This window comes from Coturnix japonica, chromosome 3, assembly GCF_001577835.2.
Source record: "Coturnix japonica isolate 7356 chromosome 3, Coturnix japonica 2.1, whole genome shotgun sequence".
Lineage (NCBI taxonomy): Eukaryota > Metazoa > Chordata > Aves > Galliformes > Phasianidae > Coturnix > Coturnix japonica.
Window position 1 is genome coordinate 10149057 of NC_029518.1, and position 22714 is coordinate 10171770.

Genomic DNA, 22714 nt, shown 5'->3' on the forward strand with positions numbered 1-22714 from the left:
TGGCGTCATCACGGAGCGCCGCCCGCAGCATGGTGCCTCCCGCGCGCCTCCTCCGCCGGGCCCTGTGCTCGGCGTCCGGCGGCCGCGGGCGGAGCAGGGCGTGGGGGGCTTCGCTGTCGCCTCTGGAGAGACTGAAGCGGATGCTGCCCGCAGAGGAGGCGGCGTTGGTGGAGCGCTACGCGGAGCCCCGCTCCTCCGCCTCCCCGCGGGCGCCTCCCGAGGAGAAAATGGCGGCGCTGCCCACCGCGGCGCGTTTATCGCGGGGACCCCCCGAGGAGAAGATGGCGGCGCGGCACGGCCCGCTGCGCGCCGGGGAGCTGGTGCTGGCGGAGCTGCGCAGGAAGCACAACGCCACGCTGAAGATGCTGTGCCGCCTGGAGCCGGGCGCCGTGCTCAACTCGCACGGCGGGCAGATCCCGCACCGGGACATCATCGGGCGGCAACCCGGACACGTGCTGCGCTCATCGGCCGGGGCGCGGCTGCTGCTGAGGCGGCCATCGCTGGACGAGTACGTGCTGCTCATGCCGCGGGGACCCACCATCGCCTACCCCAAGGTACCGGCCGGACGGGGCGGGCACGAGGCCGGGCCGGGCATCGCCCTCGTTTGGAAGTAACCTGCGGTGATTTGGTCACCCCCAGGATGTCAGTGCCATGCTGATGATGCTGGACATCCACCCGGGAGACGTTGTGTTGGAAAGCGGCAGCGGGTCCGGAGCTCTGAGCTTGTTTCTGTCCAGAGCAGGTAAGGCTCTGCTAGCGGAGATGCCATACAGCTCCTGGTGGAAAGCTGGCTGTGCCTCATACATAGGAGCTGCAAGGATGGGATGGGAGCAGTGAGAAATTAAACTCCTGGAGGCTGTAGCAGAAGAATGGCAGGTTCATAGAGCCGCAGGTACTCAGGTCAGCTCTTCCTGCAGGGATTTACTTTGCAGGAAGACATTACGTGTGTGGTTATTTCCTAAAATGAATTTGAGATTTTGAGGTAAAAGACATGGAGATTTTGGAAAGGGTCCAGAGGAGGGACAGGAAGATGGTCAGGGGGCTGGAGCACCTCCCCTATGAGGACAGGCTGAGGGAGTTGGGTTTGTTCAGCCTGGAGAAGAGAAGGTTGCGGGGTGACCTCATTGCAGCCTTTCAATACCTGAAGGGAACTTACTCCCAGGAGGGGAGTAAACTCTTCGAAAGGGCTGATAATAGCAGGACACGGGGAAATGGTTTTAAGTTAAAAGAGGGAAGATTTAGGTTGGATGTTAGGGGGAAGTTCTTCACTAGGAGAGTGGTTAGGCCCTGGAACAGGCTGCCCAGGGAGGTTGTGGATGCCCCGTCCTTGGAGGTGTTCAAGACCAGGTTGGACGGGGCCCTGGGCAACCTGATCTAGTAAAGGTGTATGTTTGGTGGCCCTGCCAGGCAGGGGGTTGGAACTTCATGATCCTTGAGGTCCCTTCCAACACGGGTCATTCTGTGATTCTGTGAGGTCTGTTTCCTGTCACTTACGCTGCTGTCTTTTACCTAAATTACTTCTTACGGGTGGGAAAATGGTAGTACATCTATCTAGTATCTTCTTGTTGTTTTAAGTTGGGCCCCAGGGACGTGTTATCAGTTACGAAATCAGAGATGACCATCACAGCTTAGCAAAGAAGAATTACAGGCACTGGCTCAATACGTGGAGAATAGGACATACAGAAGAGTGGCCAGATAATGTGGATTTCGTTCTTAAAGACATCTCCAGAGCTGCTGAGGATATGAAATCATTAACATTTGATGCAGTAAGTCCAAATAATTCATGCCTGACATCAATCAGCACTTGTTGTTTTCTGTTTGAAAGTAGTGTGCTCTCTTTACTTCTAAACCGGAGACCTCAGGTTTCTCTCAGCTGTTGAGCAGCATTAATAAAACAGCATTAATAAAGCAGCCTTGCTGTAGCACACATTAATTTGCCACATATAAATGTTGTTTTACAACTACTGTTGTGACGGAAAACCATAATTCTCTTGCAGATAGTTTTGGATATGCTTAACCCTCATTCTGCTCTGTCTGTTGTACACCCAAGTCTTAAAGAGGGCGGTGTGTGTGCTGTGTATTTGGCCAAGTAAGTATTTACTTCTGACACTTCAACATTTACACAGGCATCACCTGAAATCGTTGCAAAACCAAGGTCTCCTGAAATACACATCCAACACTAATGGAAGTAACTAATCTAATATACACACACACACATATATATATATGCTTTTTTTTTTTTGCCTTTTTCATTTATTTCTTCTTTTAGGAGTTGCACTCAGTACAGATCACACTTGTGTCCATCCTTTGGTTCCTTCAGAGCACTTACTGTGCTCACTGGGAGCTTTTAGTTAACGCCAGCCTTGAAATAACTATTGTGTTCCATTTAGTAGACAAGTTGCTAGCTCCTTTATCCCAGAATGGAAGGATGTGCAAAGATCCAAAGGTAAAGAATAAGACAAAGGCAATAGGATTAAGTTTCTAATACTGATTGGGGTTCTCAAACTATTCCTTTATCCTTTGCGTTTCTTCAAAAGCATCACCCAGGTTATAGACCTTTTAGACAGAATACAGACACGCAGGCTCCCCTTTGCCTGTGAAAGGATTGTGGAGGTCACTCATAGAAACTGGTTGGTGCTCCCTGCTAAAATCAAGAACAGCCAAAGAGTGGAAACTCAAGAAGATGGCGAGGAAGATCCTCAACAGAAAGAATGTGATGAAATCCAAACCGGGGATCAAATAGTTCTTAACGAAGGTGAAGGCAATGGTAAGAATATTACTGTTAATAAGGTTCCGTTACTGCAGGTTTGATCACCCAAAGATAAAATTCCAGGCTAAACAGAAAATAAGCAGCAATCTGCAAATACAGAATGACTGTCCTGCTGCTGTTGTTGGGAAATCTTTACATCAAATTCAGTCCTTTCGCTGAGGATCCTGATAGGCTCAAGGATTCCCTATGGAGATGCTACTGTTTGCCCTGTATTCAGTTTATACCGTCTTAGCAAATAAATATATATATAATATATACCTCATATAAATATATGGTTGTGAAACTCAGAGCAGATAGGCTTGAAAGTACTGGTAGATGACAACAAAGCACTTAAGAGAGGAAAAAGAAAACGAGTGTGCGTTAGTAACTGCAGTGTGATGGGTGCGTGTTCTCAAACTTGCTGGGAAGAACTAGAACCAGCTGTGCTTCTCACAGAGCCATTTCCTGATGATGCTGAAACCTCCTGCTCAGTACCGTACATTGCCAGACCGTCTCGGTGGCAGGATGCTCATTCAGGTGAGATACTTGAAAAAGGCTTTTATTGTTAATGTTTTATCTTAAAATATTCGACTTACAAAAATAGCGATGTCATGTTACTATCTCACAACATCATGAAAATTATAATAAACTAAAAATTGAATCTTGAAATGTTTTGTTTTTCACTTAGCATTCCTCACCAAGCTGAGAAAGTTTCAACCACCGCTTTCTTGATGCTGCTGCTGTCAGCTGCTAATCTGAGCGTTGTATCAGAATAAAGGGTTCCAAAATAGCTCTGTTTTGCAAGTTTTGTGACTTCTAGGTAATTCCTGCTTTGATTTCTACTGCATCAGACTCTTAAATCCTACTCGCTATTTAAAGGGTAATGTTTTAACAGTCATCACATATGGCACTGCAGTGCAACACACATAGTTCTGCAAAGCACAGCATCTGTTTCTTTGTTCAGTGCATTTCATTCTTCATTGCTCATAAACCAATCCATGGATTTGTCTTGGTTCAAGGTGTTATCTCTTCTCCTTTTGCTGGACAGGCTCTGACAGTCTACCAGAAATCAGGAGGAGGAAAAAGATTGGTAAGAAAAGAATTTATCAGCCTCTGCCTTTAGACATGCAGCTTCTGACATGGCTACGTACCAACTGGTTTCTATTGGCTTCTTTAAGAACAGCATTTGCTCAACTGTAATGGAAGCTGAAATTCACTGAACTTGTTCTTTTGATAAAGCTGTGCTCATTTCTAAGAAGAAATACCAGTTGTTGATGAGAACAGCTTTGGTTCACTGCCAGCAACAATGGCGAGATCTGCCACGCTATTTATTAGCTTTGCTGTGAGGTACTCAAATGGTCAAAGTAAAATACACACAGAGCTATAAATTAACTGGAACTTGAAGGTTAATTAACTGAAACTCCAACCCTTACTAAGTAAGTATACTAAGAACGCTGTAATGTGCCTTTGCAGAACTGGGGCCTTAGCACAGGAAGCTTTCATCTCAGGGGCTCCACTCTCAGCTCTAATGAAAGATCAGACACAACTGCTCTGAGTTAATAGAGGCTTCTCATATAAAGGCTCAGGAAACAGCTCTGAGTAGTTCACTGCATAAAGGTTCTATTCCACGAAACAATTTTTACAATAGACTCCTATATTATTTTCTTTGAAAGAGTATCTTGCATAAATTCTGTTAACAACAGAGCTGCACTTAAAAGAAACAGATGAACACCGAGGATAAAGCGGTCCCTGCTGCAGTTTAAAGGGCAAACACAGCCTCAGTTGCCTAAACTAATTCAAAAGTATTTGCAGTATTTAACCATACCTTGGGCAGAAGAAGCAGGAGAGTCAACTAGCATTTTTTCAGTTGCAAAGGTGTCCTTCAAATCCTGGGGTGAACACAACTCTGCCACCTCTACACTGCTAGTGGATGAGGAGGAAGATGATGACAATCCCAGTCGTACGAATCTTCCTTTCTTACCGCAGAGGTAACAGGGGATAGGAGAATTATTAGGTCCTCGTGGCAGCTGAGCTTCATCTTTGTTGTAGTTCCTTATGGCTCCGCTGTGGTACACAGAACGTTCTCGCTGCCATATGTAATGTGTTGGAGCAATAGCCATAACCTGTCAGAATAAGCATTCCATCAGAGGCCATAAAAATAATTGGCAAACCTACAGCTGAGAACAAGAGATCCAATTCATGTGTAACAGAAAATTAAGATCAGAGGTACCTTATCCGCCTCAGTCTCGCTAGAGGTTTTAACACAGACAAGAATAAGTGGATTGGTTATAATCAGATGTTTAAACATGATAAGCAAAGCATTACAAATATCAATTTATGCTTTGTTTGTCATTGTCTTTTACTATTAAACATAAACCAGATGGATTTTCTAGCTCACAAAGTCACTAAGCTCTCAGCAGCCAAGGTGGCAGGGTGTGCTGTGAAGCGCACTCCACTCCTGCCTCACTGCTGGTATTTCTCCCATAAGCATCTCATCCCATTCCCAGAGATGAGCTGCTGAACGGATTTTCCACCAGCTGTAATGAACGTTATGATCTTCAAACACAGCAGCGCTTTTTCAGACAGACAGATGCCATCTGGAAAGCAGGGAATGCCTTTTTCCCCCAGTACATTTGTAAAATAGAGGTTGTAACAATGCATTAACAAAGCGCGTTAACAGCATGTCCTTTTGTTTTTGAAATGCAAAGAAAAACCATTGCCTGACCAAGTCAATTCAAGTTACACTGTTAACTCATAAAAGAGCCAAATAGCACCTCAGGTGAAACGTTAAGGTTTCACTTTGGGTACAGACTTGAAATCTGTTAAAGTGAAGATGCATACAAAAAATTGCTACAGTGAATGACTTTTAGCAGCTAATAATGTATCTCAAGTAAAATTCTTTGCATAAAGCAGAAAGATTCTTGTCCTTAAAGCTTGAAACAGTAGCATAACAGAATAGTCTAGCTTACCTTATAAGCATTGTTTCAAAGATTGATTGTATTTTGAATGCAGAAGAAAAAAAAACGATGGAGGATAAGCTCCATCTTTTCCTTCCCATGGCTTATCTACTCACTCTAGGGAGGAAATTGTTAGCGTGGAGCCATCCTGTGAATTGCTATTAATTGTTGCAGTTTCAGCATCTACAGTATTAAAACTGTCCCTACCTCTTCACAGCAACGTCTGCTTACAATAGCCCTGTAGTCAATTCTACTCCATAGATGATCTCTTAACTTTAAGAAATCAGGAAATAGCTTTCTCCAGTTTTTTCCCAGAGCCCACGGGAAAATCTCATACTTTGATTCTTCATTGTCTTCTTCCACGTTATTTGCCAGATACCTTGAAATATATGTTTGTGCCTGTTATTCAATCTTGAATCGGTACATGAATGTGAGTTCTAACACTAAAAGACACAGTAGTTATTTTTCCTAATATTTTGGGAAGTTTTAGCAAGTTGTTCATCATTATGAATCATTTCAGAGCAAACGACATGAAAGCTTGCAAAAACATTAAACGAGGTGTCTTATAAGAGAAACATGAGACATTCCCATCTCTCATCTACTGTCCTGTGTTGATTTTACTGCATATTTATTTTAATGCACACAAAGCTCAGAGATCAAGAGTTCTGTAGGCAAATCTAATGTGAAGATCATGTTTCTTTCCTTCATATAGAACCCAGAGCACTACAAACTGGTCATGTCATCTTACTGTGTATCAGAGTCATCAAAAAGCAACAAAGTAATGCCAAAACTTTGCTAATAAAACTAGATGAGTACTTACAGAGCAACAAAGAAGTTGAGCCTGGTGTGCTCCTCCGTTGTGAAGTTAGCCCTCTTGAAGTAAACAAATGTCATTGCCAAAAGATACTGTTGTAAAATGTGAAACGTCACATTTATTATTAAGTATTAATGTATTAATTCGATATAACACTACGGAAAACTCTTGGAATGTTTGTCTCACACCAAAATGCTGTGTTGTGTCTTATCAACAAGGAAAGCTTAAATTGAGTTTTCTCAAGGCTCCCATAAAGATGTATTAGGAAAAAAACAACTGATATCATAGTATCAAGTGATTAAGAGCAGACTTTCACTCAAGGTAGATTGCATTAACTACTAACATTTACCTTGTCTGCAATTTTACAGCAGCAATCCATCCATAGAAAGTCTTGAATTAGATCATCATCTACAACAAAGATGCTCGTCAGCACATCGGTTTAGCCTCTTTGCATTTAACTTAACCATTAAATATACCCTGGAATTTAACAACAGAACACGTTTAACCTAAGGCACGGCTGTTAGTACCTATATCAACAGCACTCCCCATATTATCACTGAGTTTACAAAGCATCCTTCCTTGAGAGTCCTCCACAGTTGAGTCAATCGGTATCTAACAGCGACCTACCGAAGAGCTTAAAGAAAGCCGTCATTTCCTGACGCTGAATAACGAGACACGACGCCGCTGGGTGTCCAGAGGTGCCTTTCGGAACCCTTTTCTCACACATTTCTCGACGGTTTCTGGACGAAAGCCGCTTCGCTCTGACCGGCTTTTTTTGCTGCTGGGTCCTGGAGGCGCTGGGCTTTAGGTGAGCAGCAGGAGGCGTGTGACACACCAGGCTGTGTCTCATTGCGGCAAGCAGAGGTTCCTGTGGGAAGGATTGAGTTAGTTACAACAACTGCTCCGTGCTGTTCAAACCCAGCAGCCGCTGATACAATCATCAGCTGTATCAGTACTAGGCAGCTGGTTTTCCTTTAGCTCCTTTGTAACCATAAACACGAAGATACCAGGGGAAGCGTCAGGAAAGCTATTTTCCATCGGGATGAAGTGGCTTTACTGTTTCAGCAGAGCCCACCGGAGGGCGGGCTGTGTGGAGGGCTGTGACTCAGCTGCCACACTTACGATAAAGCTTCTCACGAGAAACAACAGTGACATTCGCTTCCCGCCCAACGAGCGCCGTCACACCGACCACCTCAGGCACAGCCCCGCCTCACCTCACAGAACAAACAGCCAATCGGTTCTTAACTACCCCGCCCGCCGGCTCTCCCACGGAGCCCTGCCAGCCAATCAGACGAAGGCACGGCTGTTGCTAGGTAGGGAGTGGGCTGGTCCCAGCGGCCCGGTGCCCCCCCCTGCGGTAAAATGGCCGCCTCGCAGCGCTGTGTGGCGCTGGTGCTCTAACCACTGTAATAAGCTCTACCCTCCATAAAGGCATCACCGAATCACCAAGGCTTGAAAAGACCTAAAAGACAGGCTGAGGGAGTTGGGTTTGTTCAGCCTAGAGAAGAGAAGGTTGCGGGGTGACCTCATTGCAGCCTTTCAGTACCTGAAGGGAACTTACTCCCAGGAGGGGAGTAAACTCTTCAAAAGGGCTGACAATAGCAGGACACGGGGAAATAGTTTTAAGTTAAAAGAGGGAAGATTTAGGTTGGATGTTAGGGGGAAGTTCTTCACTAGGAGAGTGGTTAGGCCCTGGAACAGGCTGCCCAGGGAGGTTGTGGATGCCCCGTCCTTGGAGGTGTTCAAGGCCAGGTTGGACGGGGCCCTGGGCAACCTGATCTAGTAAAGGTGTATGTTTGGTGGCCCTGCCAGGCAGGGGGGTTGGAACTACATGATCCCTTCCAACCCGGGTCATTCTGTGATTCTGTGATCATCCAGTCCAACTATTCACCTATTACCAATAGCTCCCACTAAACCATGTCCCTCAACGCAACTGAAACCTGGCCCAGCTTTAACGTTACCAGCTGTCTAGTCACACTGCAAAAGCTTCCCTCCATTTTAACAAGATGCTTTCAGAAAAAGAAGCAATAGTGAAAAGATGTGATTAGGCTGATTGAGCATCAAAAGAAGGCAGGGCTCCACACGAGGCCAAATTGTCTCACGGCAGGAGCAGACTGGGATGCAACAGGGAAATGTCAAGGTACTCTATCCTCCTCCTTTCCCAGCACCTCTGTATGATTTGTCTCTATCCAAGGACAAGCAGATGTTCAGTGTGGCCAAGTGCTGAGTGATGTAGAAAATGAGATGTCAGGACCAGCTGAGGGAACTGGGTCAGTTCAGTCTGAATTCTTCAAAGAAGAATCCTTCAGGTCACCTCCTGACCTCCTTTCTTTCTACAGCTGCCTGAAAGGAGGCTGCAGGGAGGTCTGCTCTCTTTTCTCAGGTGACACATGATAGGATTGATTGGTAGGATTGCAAAACATAAAGCTACAATAATAACTGTGAAGTAGATACATTCTTATTCTTTGCATCGTCTGATTTGTATTCCGCACAGTGCCAGGTAAAAAGAGGTTACAAAGCAGATTCTAGAGGTATTGCTGTCCACTCTCTGTAAACCCTTTTGCACAGTCTCCCACCTCCCAGGAGTCAGGACTCAGCTGTAATACAGACCAGCCTTGTAACTTCATCTCAAGACTCTGAGGAAACTGAAGTTGTGAAGGGTGCTCTGGCCTCTCTTTGGAGGTGATGAGCTTACTAATGCCAACCTAGAAGCATTATGTATGTTTGCAAATGAACAGTTGTTTTATATTCTTGAGTTGTGTATCTTACATGCAGGTCTCTACTGGGCACACAGTAAGAAGTTCTTTAACAGGGTGAAAACAAGGAATCAAAACTTTACCAGGTTGTAAATCCTGTGCACTATAGAGGACCTAACCGGTTCTCAGCCTGGCATATCATTAACTGCAGCGTCCAGGAGCTCGTTTAAACAGTTCATCCAAGCGTATCTGTAAGGAGGTGATGCGTTCTCTGATTTCCAAGTAGCTCAGTGAACATCAGGGGGCACTGTTTCAATTCAAACCGAGACAACGTAGCACTCGTCTGGTTCCCTACACCGGCTTTGTTACTGCAATTAATTCTGAATCCTTCCTATAGGAAGAGGTTCGATCAGTCGAGCTATTTTCATCTCCACCTGCTGTTACAGTCTGAATTGTTTTTTTTTCCCTCTGTATGTAATGATTAAGACTCGCATTTGAATTTTCATAGGATCTTATTTTTGCAAAGAAAAAGAAGGTATTCATGCACTGGAAGTCAATTGTGTGACATAGGGTTACATAGCTATACAGTAGCTAGTTACATAGCTATTCAGTAGCTAGGCCCAAAGAGGCAAAGAGAAGGCAGTTTACTTACTTTAAATTACAAAATAACAATCAAGTTTTCAGTGAATGAGTTGTTCACATGGAGATTAATAGGAATGGCTGAAAAAATATTTGTAGAGGAGGAAAACAAATGCCCTTGACATCTGGTATCCTTTTTAGTGGGGTTTGGTTGTTGTTTGAAGAAGATAAGGTCCCACTGGAAGAACACCTGGTCTATCTGTTCACAGGAGGTCAGGAAGATGGTTTTTCTAAGTACAGATCACCATTCAAAATAAAATCCATATTTTTCCAATTATAGACTTTTCCTACTTATTGCTGAATATGAGATGAGAGGGGAAAAAAAGAACAGTTCCTTGTAGAGAGAACCACTGCCCTTGTCAGGGGAACCCAGCCTCAGTCAAACATGTAGATGAAATGAAACGTGAAGGATGAGAACTCTGCTCCTAAAGACACGTTGCTAAATGCAAGTATTCCTCTCAAAATGAAACCCTTTTAGAGCTATCTCTTTTAGAATCTAAGCTGTAGTAAAGCACACGAGTTTCAGTAAATTTAAAAAGAAGCAGATACACAACCTGAATCCACATCCCTCACTAGCATCCTGTTTCTTTTATGTGGGAAGGGAGAGTAAGGATTTAGTGGAGTTGCATGAAACAGCACATCATTGCAGCACTGGGGTTCCTGGACTAGGGCCACACACATGGCAGCCTGATTATGGCTTACCTGTTTGCTTCTTTAACCAGTAACTAATGATGGGAGAAAGAAGCCTTACTGATAAATCCCTGCTGTCAACAAATGCTACCGTGTGAATGCTCTAGTGCCACTTAAGCGTATGTCAGTGATGGATGGATGGACATGGAAACTGTTGTCTGCTTTGTTTAGCTGAAAAGAACTTGTAAGCATTCACTGGGGTTTTCTAATACGTAAGGCCAAGAATAGCTCTGATTGCTCTTTGGAGCTGAGAAATTCAGAAACTATATTTAAAAAGCCATTGGGAAAATATGGCAGTGAGTAAGAAATGTAATGCCTGGACTAAAACTACAAATGGCAGAAGAATGTCAAGGTCACCAGCAAACCCAGTGCATGTCTAAACACACAGCCCCTGAACAGCCAGGTGCTCCAGAGCAGCACACCTACATTAAATACTGGGGACATAAGTTTGAACTTGCTCTTCACTTCTACAATAGACAAATATATCCTGTATGAACCTAACCAACTCAGATCAGACAGTGGAAGCATTTCAGATTTATTTCTAAGGACTGGCTCTTCTGTGCTGGTTATAAAATGAAATGAAATAGTCTTACCTCAAGAGTTCCAATTAATTGCCAAAATAAACCTATGGTAGGTCCTCACCATGGTGTCACAGCAAGGCAAGTGAGGGACAAACGCTGCATCTCTCAACATTGGCAGCTCCCAGCTCTTAAGTTCATGTTTACTTTAAGGGGAAAGAATGTGAAGCGCGCAGTACTCTGTATAGCGATTCCTTTTTGTTTCTTTGTTTTGAACCTCCAGATGTCTCCCACGACATTTTAACTTTTCACAGCCACTGGAAGTTGCGTATTTGCACATTAGTGAGCATTTAATAAGCGTGGGTATTCATTACCCAGTTGCGCTCTTGCAGTTTCTTCATCCTGTATTGTGCAAAGAGCCCTAATGAACCAGACTGCTCTGTACTGCCATGACCCAGAGCCATCTCTTCCAGCTGCAGAGCAGCAGGCTTCATGAGACACAGGTGCAGAAGAGCAGGTGTGTGTTGGCCACAGCTCCCAACACATTGCGCGTGTGGAGACATTTGCATTGGAAAATGCAAGCTTTTCAGTTTGTAGGGATTCCCCTCTTTCCACTCAGGACCAACAAGCAAACACCAGGCTTCCAAGAGCCTACTGATGAAATGTAGCTGAATTGATACAACTTCCAGAGCTTTTACTTAAATAAAATAAAATGTTCATATAAAATCTGGTTAGCTGAACATTTCCCATTCACGTCTAGAGAGCAACACACATGCACGGTCTCATTAATGTTATGTAATATGTGCACATTAATACAGAATATTGTGACAGATCTGGGCAAGTTATTACCCAGAAAATATATCTATCTTTTAATCTAGGGAAATAGCACGCAGAACAAGTTCGGTGCTTTCAAAACAAAGTCCTAGTATTTTTCTGAAGGTTTGTTCACCATTACTTAAACTAACAGCTGTCTGCGTGGATGAGGAATAGGCGAGAGCCTTCAGACTGTAGTTAGCTGGCTTATGATTCTGTAATCGGACCAACTCTATAAATCCTTCTGATCTCGTGCCCCGTTCCTAAGTTCAGCTTTAACTCACGGTTTACTGGTTGCATAATTCAGATCACAAACCCTTTCAAGCACAAGGTATCTATTTATACTGTTTTTATGCTGCTGAGCACAATTGAATCTTTGTCCACGACCACAGCCCCTGTAATATGAAACAATAGCGGTAATTAAGAGAGTATAATTTCTCTTTTGTCAAGAGACTTTATTTTGACAGCAGGGCACTCAGAAGACTATGAAAGGATTAATCAACAATAACACAGCAGTAATTTCCAAATTAAGGAAAGAAACGTTTTCATACGCAAGTATTTCGGTTCCTATCCTCACAATGCTGCGATGAAAGAAACAGCCCCAGGTTCAGTAGCAGAAAAGCAAAACTTAAAAGACTAAAAACAGGTGAATGACGTTGTGAGCTGGAGAGCGCTGACGTTTGCTTTTTCACTGCCATCCAATGGTCCAGGCTCCAAAGGGTTAAATGAGACTTGCCACAGTTTGTTAAACATTGAATGCCCCTCCCAAGAAGCAATGGGCTCTATAATTACCCCCCTGTGCCATCTCAAAAAGCTCTGGTTTCCCTGAGTTCAGTAATCACAAGTTGTAAAAGTTCTCTTGGTCAGAATTTAAAGCAATAAAATGACTAAGAAGGGCTGTAAATTAAAGTACAAAGCAAAACAGATGGACTTTGGTAGCAGCTAATGGTAACTGAGACAGAAATAAATAAACAAACAAATACAGGATAAACTAGGAAAGGAAAGGTGTTTCAACAGAAAAGCCATTTATTTCAGTTTCACTGCACACTGTGAGCTATGGCACACCTGACTTCTTTCCCCCTGCTCTCTGTGGCTCACGGTGCTTTGCTATGTGGTGTTTGTGGGCTTTGATTTTTCTGTCTCATGGGACTATTTGTTCACCTTTGCTACGGGTATGACTACACATACGTGTTGCAATGAGGCAAGACTGGGTGGGGATTTATAGCAGGTTCACTGCTCCATGGAAACTGCCTGTGTGCACGCTGTGACCCTGTTTTCTTTGAGGAATAGATGTGTTCTGAAAACTGCCAGGTCTAACTCCATTCATGGGCTCCTATTGTGCATTAGCTGACTGACATACCACAAATCTACTCTAGCTTGCCTGCGCACATACACAAATCCAACACATGGAAATTTAATGGCAGACACCTCCAGGTTGCGAGGGAAGTACTGCCACCATACTGAGAAACAGAACAGCTATCGGCCTGTATAACCATCTGCTTTGAATATGCTCGCCTCTCAGCTACAAAGCAGGCTGGACACAGACTTACTCCAGTTTTTACTTCTCATGCTGTGCATTTTAAGCAGCTTTGAATGCTGATAAGAGATCTTCTATATGCTCTGTAGGTATAAGAGTCATGAAGATGCGTTTCCAGGGCAGTAAAGTGAGGGATGATGAGTCTGTTAGTGACCCCACCCACTGGAGCTAAGACCAAGCCCTAGAAGAAAGGTGAGGATGCCACATGTATCAGACAGGTTGGTTTCTATAATCCTCAAAGATGCAAATAGAACACACGTCAATTACATGAGCATTTCTCTCCTGTGGTTGCACCAGGTCTAGTTTTAAGAACCTCTGAACCAACCTCTGCTTGCCTCAGACACTCTTACTTTCAGCCAAAGGTTGGAAGCTTGATGGAGTATCAAGCTGTGGGCTTCTAAGGTGAGGACAGGCCTTTGGGTGTTGCCACTGCCTCTAATTTCCACCTACAGTGTGCATGACAATTCCAGCAAAACAAACACTGCTACATTTATAAGCTTTCAGTATTCAAAACAATCCAGAAACAGGGCAAAAATAGCACTTATCTGTATGTGATGCTGTTCAAAAAGAAGTCAGCGTTGGTACAGTTATTGGAGCAGAAGCACACGTTGGTTTGTGAAGGTCTGGCATCTTCAGAAACACATAGTGGACAAGACACTACAATAATTTGGCAGTTCTGTCTCTTCCTGTGGTCTTTTCAAGGCTTCATTTTATGTAAACAGTGGAATCTGCAATGAAAAAACAAGAAGAACACAAACATTACACAAGTATCCTAATAGGAAGTGTCTGAGTTTACAACAGACTTGATGCTCTGGAGTGTAAGACTGTTTCTGCATGTTCATAACTTCATCAGACTCAACCAACCATCATAAGTTTTCAAACATCATTTTGTGGGCAGACAGCAGTAGCACTTGTTTTTTGGCACTTTGGCATAATATATGGCCTATTTGTTAAGGACAAACCTTTGGTCATCCTCAGAAGAGAACACCCAAAAGTGGCCAAGTTTGAAGCCACTTGAAAAAAAAATAAATCTCATTTAAGAGCTGGATTGCCAAATACTCCAGCGAAACCTGTCATCCTCTCCCCACTCATCTCTCCATCTGTTGACCACAGTACAAGTCACAGCCCCACCTTCAGCATTTCCTGGTGCTTCAGGAGTGACTCACAGATTCTTGCAACTTTCCCTGAAAGCAGATTTTGTCCATTTACTGTGTCTGCGGAGTGTCACAAGCCCATTCACCCAGATCACTTGGTAAAGACTCAGGCTGGGTCCCATTATCACCCCAACTCTTACTGCCTTCTGAAAGAGATGGATTTATCTCCTCAGACCTGATCAGCAATTCACTGAAGTCAATGGAAAATCTCCCACTGGCCTCCATGGCTCTTGAAGTTTAGTTCTGAAGTGAACTAACCTTAGTCTCCAAACAGATCCAGAGCAGATATAAACCAAAGAGCAAAAACTGAAAAGCCCAGATGATGCCAGTTTGTCAAAGATGGGTTTACATGTTCCCTTAAGCCTAGTAGTCAAAACATTTTTGATGCATGATAGAACCAGTAATGTGTTTGTAGCGCTTAAACTGTAATAGGCCTGAGCCATAATTATGCTTTAATGAGTGTAAACCACAACTAGCCTGCACTATACTGCCTCATAAGCATTCAGCTATTCGATAAGAAGGCATCTCGCACTGTTGATAAAAGTGTCCTATTTGTAAGCAGTGAGAAAGACCCTACCTTGAGAGCTGTACAGTGAGTCACTGAAGAATGTATGCTCCCCCTCTCACCTCCTGAGACACTGACTGGGATGTCTCTGTATGAAGGAGTTTCAATATTTGCATTGTTTAACCTCTTTAAACATATGCCTGCTCCACTGACTTGGATTCTATGGAGAAACTTCCCTCAAAATAACCTGGAAAGAGATTAAAATTCATGCTATTGAGAATGGCCCTTCATTCCCAGTGCTTGGCTGGAGAACAACATCATGGAGAGCAATTCCCTCTGTTTCTAAGATACTGAGCGATGTCAATACGTATAGACAACAACTTCATTCTATTTGGAAAGCTGAGGAAATAAAGATAACAAAATCTGCATTAGTTCTGCAAATTGGGGCGAAATCAAATGCTCTTCTACAGAAAGCATCTATCTTTTCACTGCAGTTATGGTAGGGCTTCATATTGCTGACAGCTCAGCAAAGCTGAAATACACTGAATATGACAGAAACACTGAAAAGTCTATGCCTGAGATTTTCCAGTCTTTCCAAGATTTCCCTTTGCTAAGATGACGCTGTTAATTCAGGTCGCCTAAAACTAGACCTGAAGAGTATTATTAAGCCACTCAAAACTGCAAGAAGAATCAAGAAGATTCTGGAAGAGTCTCAAGCAAGCCATACCCAGCCCCAGAGAACACTCCTTTAACTGGGACCCCTATGAGGCAGCTCCTCTTTGATTTCAGCAGAGCCCTGTAGACCATGGCGAACACAAAAGCCAAGAAGGAGCACAAACACAGCTGTGCAGAGACAGGATCACAAAGATAACTACGCCAGGCTTACTTTTCAGAACACACAAAGGTTCTAAACAGTTTCATTATCCAGGTCTGCACCTAAAAAAGGAGTGGCAACGTGTTTGTATTGCACAGCCAATGTAAACAAGGGCAAGAGGAAGTTTCAACTGTCTTTGGCAATTTCATTGATTTCTCACAAAGGCAGAGCATCATTCTGGTTTTCTTTCACTAAAACCACTTAGTTTCCAGGACACCGCTGTATCTTTCTGAAAGATCCAGGCCTTTGTTATTGAATAAACCAATACATTAAAAAATACATATATCAGAAAACGCTTTTGGTATTCCCTGCCTACCTTTTGTCTTATGCTTTCACATCACCGTCATGGTTGAAAAGCACTTCTAACAACAGCAGCAGCCTTTCCTGCCTTTCCTCCTCTACTTTCACGCTGCCGACCATTTTGTGTCCTGTGAAGCTGACGGCATTTACTGGATGAGCAACCCCTCCAGAGCAGGCCCAAAGCAGAGCTACCTAGTGTGTAGTTCACCATACTGTTTATGAAATACATGTATAGAAGAAGCTTAAGAAAGCACGCTCTATGCCCAACAGTGATCTAGTTTGATCTTTTTTTCTGTTCGTTTGACCGTTTTTCCCGAGGGTTTATCAGTATTTCTGTCAATGAGTTCAGTGTTCACTACCACAGAAGGGACCCCGACCAAGTGCTGACAGCACATGGCAGGACGGCCATGAGATGAGCGCAGGGCCGTCTCCTAGTGACTCCGTGCCCTCAGGCGGGGGCAGCCTTCCCCTTCCCCATCCGCCGCCCCCAGGCCGCGCAGTTTCACCCCCTCTCCCTCAGCATCGACCGCGCCTCGGGGCGCTCCCACCGCCCATCCCAGCTCGCTTCCCCGCCGTGCTGCCGGAAGAGGCTATATTTGGGCCGGAGAAGGGCAGGTAGGTGAGATCGGGCCCGCCCTGCTCTCTCCAGTTTCGCCCAGGTGCGGGGGGAGGAGGCGGTGGTTTAACAGCGCTGCAGTCCGAGGGGCGGTGCCGTCCCAGGTGTAACCGGAGCCGGCAGGGCGCGGCCCATCACCACCACCAGCACCTGCCCGACCTGTCGGGCGGCTCACACCGGGTCCCGCCGCGCACGCAGCGCTCTCTCTCCGCAGCCCCGCTCCTCGGCAGCCTTTCCCCGGCCCCTCCGCCACCGCGAAGCCATGGAGCTGCTCCGCGGGGCCGCGCTCCTGCTGCTGCTCTGCGCCGCTGCCTGCGCTCAGGACGGTGAGTGTCCGCCCGCACCGCGACCCCCTCCGTCCCCCCGGAGCGGCCCCTGAAGCGCCCCAAAATGGCGCCCCCTCTCCGCCGGGACGGCGCTTCCCCTCCGGGGGCTGCGGGCGCCGCTTCGTCCTCGGGCCGGCTGGGCTCCGAGGGCCGGGCGATGGTCGGGAGGGGTCCCGCGGGGAGCGGCGCTTCGGGCACGGAGCCGTCGCGCTTCAGGGATCGAGGGGCGGCTGCTCGGCCTTTCCCCTGCCGCCTCGCCCCGGGGAGCGCCGCGCTCACGGCCGCTTGTCTCTTGCAGAGTGTAGCTGTGCGAAGAACAAACGCGTCTCCCACTGCAAGCTGACCAACAACGTCTGCACCTGCAACGCCATCGGATCCAACATGCCCGTCAACTGCGAGACCTGTGAGTAAAGCCTGCCGCTCTGAACGGCCTGGCTGTACTGGATGGGCCCTGAGCTCTCGGCAGATAACGATAGTGAGGGGAGGAAGGGCTCTCATAGGCCCCCACACCAACCGACTGGCATTGGAGCCTTTCTAATTCTGACCGTGTCACTTGTATGGATACTCTTTAACAGCTCATCCCCAATGGCCAGGGTGTCTCTGATTCTTGGCTTCCTTGTAACTACTCATCCTAACTTCTCCCTCCAACCTAGAGCTTCTGTACGATACAGTACTCTTAGTTTGAGGTAGCCTAGAGTTCATAAATGTTTGCTCTTGGGTACCCCCGCTGTGTTGATGTTATTCACCACCTACATCGTGGGCGCCTGCTCTTCCTTGTAATGGCGTCAGGCGCTGTCGCGTCTGTTGTAACCTTGTGCCTTCCCAGCCTGGGAGCTTTGTTCCAGTCACTCGTGGTGTTGTGTAATGTGACTTTCTGGTTATTTTTAGTGACTTCCAAATGCCTGTTGATGAAAGCTGAAATGACAAACACAAAGTCGGGCCGCCGTGAGAAACCCAAAGATGCGTTTCAAGATACTGATGGTCTTTACGATCCCGAGTGTGAAAATACTGGTATCTTCAAGGCAAAGCAGTGCAATGGAACCACCTGTTGGTGTGTGAACACGGCCGGTGTTAGAAGAACTGACAAATATGACACAGACTTGAAATGCAATCAATTAGTCAGGACGACGTAAGTCTTCTCAACAGGGTGTGCTGTAACCTGAAAACGTTCCTGTGTTTGGATCGGCCTTACGGGGGTTTATCAGTATGAATAATGCCATAGGACTGAACATGGAGCAATAAGTACTTGTCATTTTTTTCTTTGGAAACGATGGGGAGGAGGGAAGGTGTTTCATTTTCTTTTTTCCTCATAGAGTTTCTTTTTTCCTCTCATGGGATTAAAAACAATATTACACGCTGTTATATGCATGTGTTTTTAAGAATACTAACTGTATTTACACCCTATTTCAGGTGGATCATCATTGAAGTGAAGCACACTGAGAGAAAAACTCCTCTGAACGCTGACGCTTTAGCAAAGTAAGTGATGATCTGAAGGTCTTGCAAAGCTATCTGCATGTGCTATCATATATTTAATGTACTTCTAAGTAACTGTGCTTAAAAGCATTGTCAAATGTATGAGCTCATTTGTTTATGAGGCATCGTTGATGTGAGTAATGAAAGTCCTTCAAACTTGATTTGCAATGGAAATTAATCTTTTGGAAATTGATTGCTCCCGATAGAGGAAGAAATAGATGGTAGGTGACAAGGAGAAACTCAACAAACTAAACTGGCAGGGATGAGGGAGGAACTGTGAAGAAACAGGAGACAGAACAGTAGGCTAGCAATGGTTTTGACTGAAGTCAAATCATCCCTTTTTGTCAAAGCTTGTAAGGCAAGGAAAGTGTTTGTAGCTGTGAGGTTTATTTTGCTTATTGGGAGAAAAAAAATCCTACTGTGTAGCTCCTTTTCCTGCAAACTCTCAGAACTTTTAGGTCTTCTGCTCTTTGCCAGTACAATAATTGTTTTCCCATAAGTGCAGCTTCGCTTTTGGTTACTAACAGAACACTGTTGTGCTGGGTCTGGCTATGTTGGAGTTAACTATTTTTCAAAGCAGAAGTGACCAAAACAGTGCTGATAAGCACCAGTGTTTGAGCTGTTGCTGAACATTGCTTTCATAGTGTCAAGGTCTGTGTCTCTCTCTGCTGCCTTGCTGAGTAGGTTTGGGGATGGGCAGGAGGCTGTGGAGGTGATGCATCTGAGGCAGCTGACCTGGATTGACCAGTGATACCACAGATAATAAAAAGTCATACTTGGCAATAAATCAGGGTTGGGGGGAGTGGTTCCAGTGTAGCTATTGCTTGGAGACTGGCTGAGGAATTTTTTTTTCCCCTTTCTTCCTTTTGCTGCTTCATTTAGTAAACCATGACCTGTAATGGTTTTGTTCTTATTGCCTTGCCTTCTCTCCTATGCTGCTAGCAGGGAGAAAGTGAGAGTCTGGGCTGGAGCTTAACCTGCCAGTGAGGGTGAACCTGCCACAAACACACTGCAGGAGGAAAAAATGTTACTGGTTCTTTCCTGCTTGTGAAAAATCGATGTGTATGATTGGACTTTGCTTTTAACAACGATTATGATTTTAATATCCTTGCAGACTTATTAAGGATACAATTAGCAGTCGTTACATGTTGGATGGACGCTATATAACTGGTGTTGTGGTAAGAGACACTTATTTTTTAGCAAAAAATACTACAGCATGTCACTTTGAAAGCCTATGATAAAATAGTATTGCTTCCTGGGCACTAGTAAATAGCTGTGTCTGACATTAAATATTGAAAAGCTGCATGTCTGTCTGCTTAACATATGAATTATTTTCACCAAAAACATGAAATTTGAATTATACTATTAAAAACTTTGCTTGAGATGTTCCATGAACTTGAATTAGAATGTGACCTCACGAGTTGGGTCTTAATTTTGCTGTGTTTTTAATAGCTGGATCTAAATTAGCCCTTTTTTAATGGTGTGGGTTATATATATATTTTTTTTCCAGTATGAAAACCCCTCCATCACTATTGATTTGAAGCAAAATTCCTCAGACAAATCCTCTAGAGATGTGGACATAGCTGATGTTGCCTACTACCTTGAGAAAGATGTAAGTGTCATGGGTGAACTCTTCCAAAGACTACATGCGTTGCATTATCTTCAGTAGCCTTCCTGTGTGCTGGCTGATCCACAATAAATTGTTGCAATGCTTGCATGAAGCTTGTTGCCAGCTGAGCTCACAGGTCTCTTTTGCTTTCTGTGTTAGGTAAAAGGTGATTCCGTCTTTCTTAACAACCCGCTGAACATGAGTATTGATAATGAACCGCTGGTGTTACAGAACCCGTTGGTTTACTATATTGATGAAGTACCGCCGGAGTTTTCCATGAAGTCTCTGACTGCTGGCGTTATTGCTGTCATTGTTATCATAGTACTAGCAATAGTTGCTGGGATTATTGCTCTGGTAAGTTCTAAAAAGCTCCCAGGGTAACACTGAGATTTAGGATCTCACAACGCGCCAGGGGAGTGGGACTCTTAATAGAAGGTTTCCTTTGTAAACTCAAATTCTTACACTGTTTGTGAGGAAGAAGTGATGGAAAGATGCTGTTATGACAAAAGGGTGTTGCATGGAAAATGAAGCGCTGGGAAAAGCACTTAAGGTTGAGGAAGTTACTTGTCTTGTTACTTGTCTTGCCTCCTAGTTTAGAGTAGCCAAGTGAGAGCCTCTCATCCTTCACCTCTGGGAGGACGGGAATGGACAGCTTCAGGTTCAGAGTCACAACCAAATAAAATTACATTTAAGTCAAGAGTTAAAATCAAACTTTGCTGTTAACCTGTCCTTTCCTTACAGGTTCTCACAAGAAGGAGGAAAGGGAAGTACGTGAAAGCAGAGGTAATTTTTGTTGATGGTATCTGGGGAAACTGGGCAGGTTGGTTGGAATCCAGGTTTAGTCAGGAGTTGTGTAGGTTAAAAGCTTGCTTTTAACTGCAGGTATTTTCAAGTAGAGTATGAAAGCACTGACATTCCGTAACCAAGCTCCCATCTCTGTACTCAACTGTGTTTTCTGCAGTAGCTTCAGAGGCAATTGGCGATTTGCATTTCCTAGGATCTGGGGAGCGGCAGTACTGGTGTCAAGTACCGTTTTGCATATCTATAGCAAGAGCTATGCAATCCACAGGAAGCTCTGTTAGTCCTGTTTCAATGCCAGCCTCATTGCTTGAGGTATTTGCGTGAGCCTTCCAGTTCCTACTGAATGGAATGATGCTATTGTATGTTGAGTGCAGAGTAGTTATATAGGAATCCAAATGTAACTGGATGGTCAAGCTGACAGTTCTCTCCTTACCCACTTATCCACAGATGAAGGAAATGAATGAAATGCATAGAGGACTGAACGCATAACTGGAATCGGCTGAAGACAGAGTGTGATTCAGACAAGAAGACAACAGAAACAAGGGAGGCGTAGATCCTTAACTCTTGAAAGATTCTTCCTGAAGAGGAGTCAGTTGTGCTCACTTAATGATTGTTAAAATAAGCCTAGACCAAAAAGAAGCCTAGACCAGCGACCTTGATACTTTTGTTATTTGTTGAGAGTTCAATGCCCTGTTTTTACTCTAGTCCAACTATCACTCCCTGATTTTTGTCATGAGATGTGCTGACAGCTGCTGCTACTGCACTTCTGGAGCATCAATGTTTTAAATAGTTCTTTTAGTCCTGTGGGAGGTGTTTTTTAAAACCAATGATTTTATAGCCGTGTCACGATGACGATTTGGCTCGTGTGTAATGGAACATGGCTTTGTTTTTATGGCAATTTGTACATATTTGAACTAGCTGTAACCTTTTTTCTTTTTTTTATGACGAAACAATAAAACTTTGAAACGGGCTTTTCATTCTTTCATGTTGGAGTGGTGATCTGTGAGCTGCCATGCTGCCAGCTTCGGGAGCTGAGGACTTGAAGCAGTCGTAGCACAGGTGAAAATACTCTAGAAATCCAAGTATCAGTTTGTATTAACATCTATTCTCTTACTAGCCTGATTAGTTGGTTTCTTTTTTTTTTTCCCCTTAATAATTAAATTCGTGCTTTATTTTCAACTCTTAATGCCTAACAAGAGTAAAATGGTAATATGGTTTGATTGTATAAAAAAAAATGTGCTGTAAAAGCAAACAAACAAAACAGCAACTTCTGGAATATATAGACTACTCCTTCAAATTGCTACCTAAGTTTTTATTATAGAACAGCACTTAATCACTAGTAGGGTTGGGAGGGGGTAGATTTGGTGTGTGCTCCGTGAATACCAGTAGAGCTCTTATCCCATTAGTGCCATTTTCACAGTTAGCCCTTGTGAAGTTGTTGCACGGTTAAAACTGCTTTTGCTTTTATTGCTGTTTACGGTCACAGAGACTGACCAAACTGAGTTCCAGGAGGTAAACAGTGTGAAGAAGTTTGTTTTGGCAGTCACTAATGCATATAATGGATACTAATGATCAGGTAAATGTGTGTAGTCCATCCAGCGTCTGAATTATAAAGGAGATGCTGTAACTCCAGTTGCCAAAGA

The 22714-nt window shown here is 44.4% G+C and overlaps 3 protein-coding genes across 10 annotated transcripts; 2 read left to right on the plus strand and 1 right to left on the minus strand.

The window, feature by feature from the left end:
* Position 1: 1 nt before the first annotated feature.
* TRMT61B (tRNA methyltransferase 61B) lies at positions 2-3539 on the plus strand. Of its 2 annotated transcripts, XM_015856905.2 has the most exons (7): positions 2-554; positions 640-742; positions 1576-1766; positions 1998-2089; positions 2538-2767; positions 3206-3286; positions 3438-3539. In XM_015856905.2, exons 1-7 carry the CDS (start codon positions 30-32, stop codon positions 3479-3481), a joined length of 1266 nt encoding a protein of 421 aa, XP_015712391.2. In that variant the 5' UTR covers positions 2-29; the 3' UTR covers positions 3482-3539. The 2 variants fall into 2 exon arrangements, with proteins under 2 accessions (XP_015712391.2, XP_032299463.1); XM_032443572.1 differs by lacking the exon at positions 3438-3539 and having other exon boundaries at positions 3206-3418.
* On the minus strand, positions 3293-16782 carry SPDYA (speedy/RINGO cell cycle regulator family member A). 7 transcript variants are annotated; one of them, XM_032443575.1, is made up of 9 exons: positions 16263-16782; positions 15257-15319; positions 11139-14141; positions 7148-7388; positions 6870-6928; positions 6527-6612; positions 5914-6085; positions 4575-4872; positions 3293-3808 (listed from the first exon to the last, which is right to left on the minus strand). In XM_032443575.1, the coding sequence occupies exons 4-9, from the start codon at positions 7368-7370 to the stop codon at positions 3720-3722; spliced, it is 927 nt and encodes a 308-aa protein (XP_032299466.1). In that variant the 5' UTR covers positions 7371-7388; positions 11139-14141; positions 15257-15319; positions 16263-16782; the 3' UTR covers positions 3293-3719. The 7 variants fall into 7 exon arrangements, with proteins under 7 accessions (XP_032299466.1, XP_032299465.1, XP_032299467.1 ...); XM_032443574.1 differs by having other exon boundaries at positions 15145-15319; XM_032443576.1 differs by lacking the exon at positions 15257-15319.
* A 241-nt stretch (positions 16783-17023) lies between these two features.
* Positions 17024-22048, plus strand: EPCAM (epithelial cell adhesion molecule). The gene is made up of 9 exons (XM_015856910.2): positions 17024-17188; positions 17487-17591; positions 18077-18317; positions 18599-18664; positions 19776-19839; positions 20172-20273; positions 20430-20624; positions 21012-21053; positions 21519-22048. Exons 1-9 carry the CDS (start codon positions 17125-17127, stop codon positions 21558-21560), a joined length of 921 nt encoding a protein of 306 aa, XP_015712396.1. The 5' UTR covers positions 17024-17124; the 3' UTR covers positions 21561-22048.
* Positions 22049-22714: the final 666 nt, after the last annotated feature.

Excerpts from the sequence above, each read along its gene's own strand:
- TRMT61B (XM_015856905.2), top strand. The coding sequence starts at position 30 with ATGGTGCCTCCCGCGCGCCTCCTCCGCCGGGCCCTGTGCTCGGCGTCC. Across the intron at positions 1,767-1,997 it reads AATCATTAACATTTGATGCA|ATAGTTTTGGATATGCTTAA; the intron begins GTAAGTCCAAAT and ends ATTCTCTTGCAG. Across the intron at positions 2,090-2,537 it reads TGTGCTGTGTATTTGGCCAA|CATCACCCAGGTTATAGACC; the intron begins GTAAGTATTTAC and ends TTTCTTCAAAAG.
- SPDYA (XM_015856907.2), bottom strand. The coding sequence starts at position 7,675 with ATGTCACTGTTGTTTCTCGTGAGAAGCTTTATC. Across the intron at positions 6,929-7,147 it reads GGCTTTCTTTAAGCTCTTCG|ATGATGATCTAATTCAAGAC; the intron begins GTAGGTCGCTGT and ends TCTTTGTTGTAG. Across the intron at positions 3,809-4,574 it reads TCCTGCTTCTTCTGCCCAAG|ACTGTCAGAGCCTGTCCAGC; the intron begins GTATGGTTAAAT and ends GATTTCTGGTAG.
- EPCAM (XM_015856910.2), top strand. The coding sequence starts at position 17,125 with ATGGAGCTGCTCCGCGGGGCCGCGCTCCTGCTGCTGCTCTGCGCCGCT. Across the intron at positions 19,840-20,171 it reads GCTATATAACTGGTGTTGTG|TATGAAAACCCCTCCATCAC; the intron begins GTAAGAGACACT and ends TTTTTTTTCCAG. Across the intron at positions 20,274-20,429 it reads CCTACTACCTTGAGAAAGAT|GTAAAAGGTGATTCCGTCTT; the intron begins GTAAGTGTCATG and ends TTTCTGTGTTAG.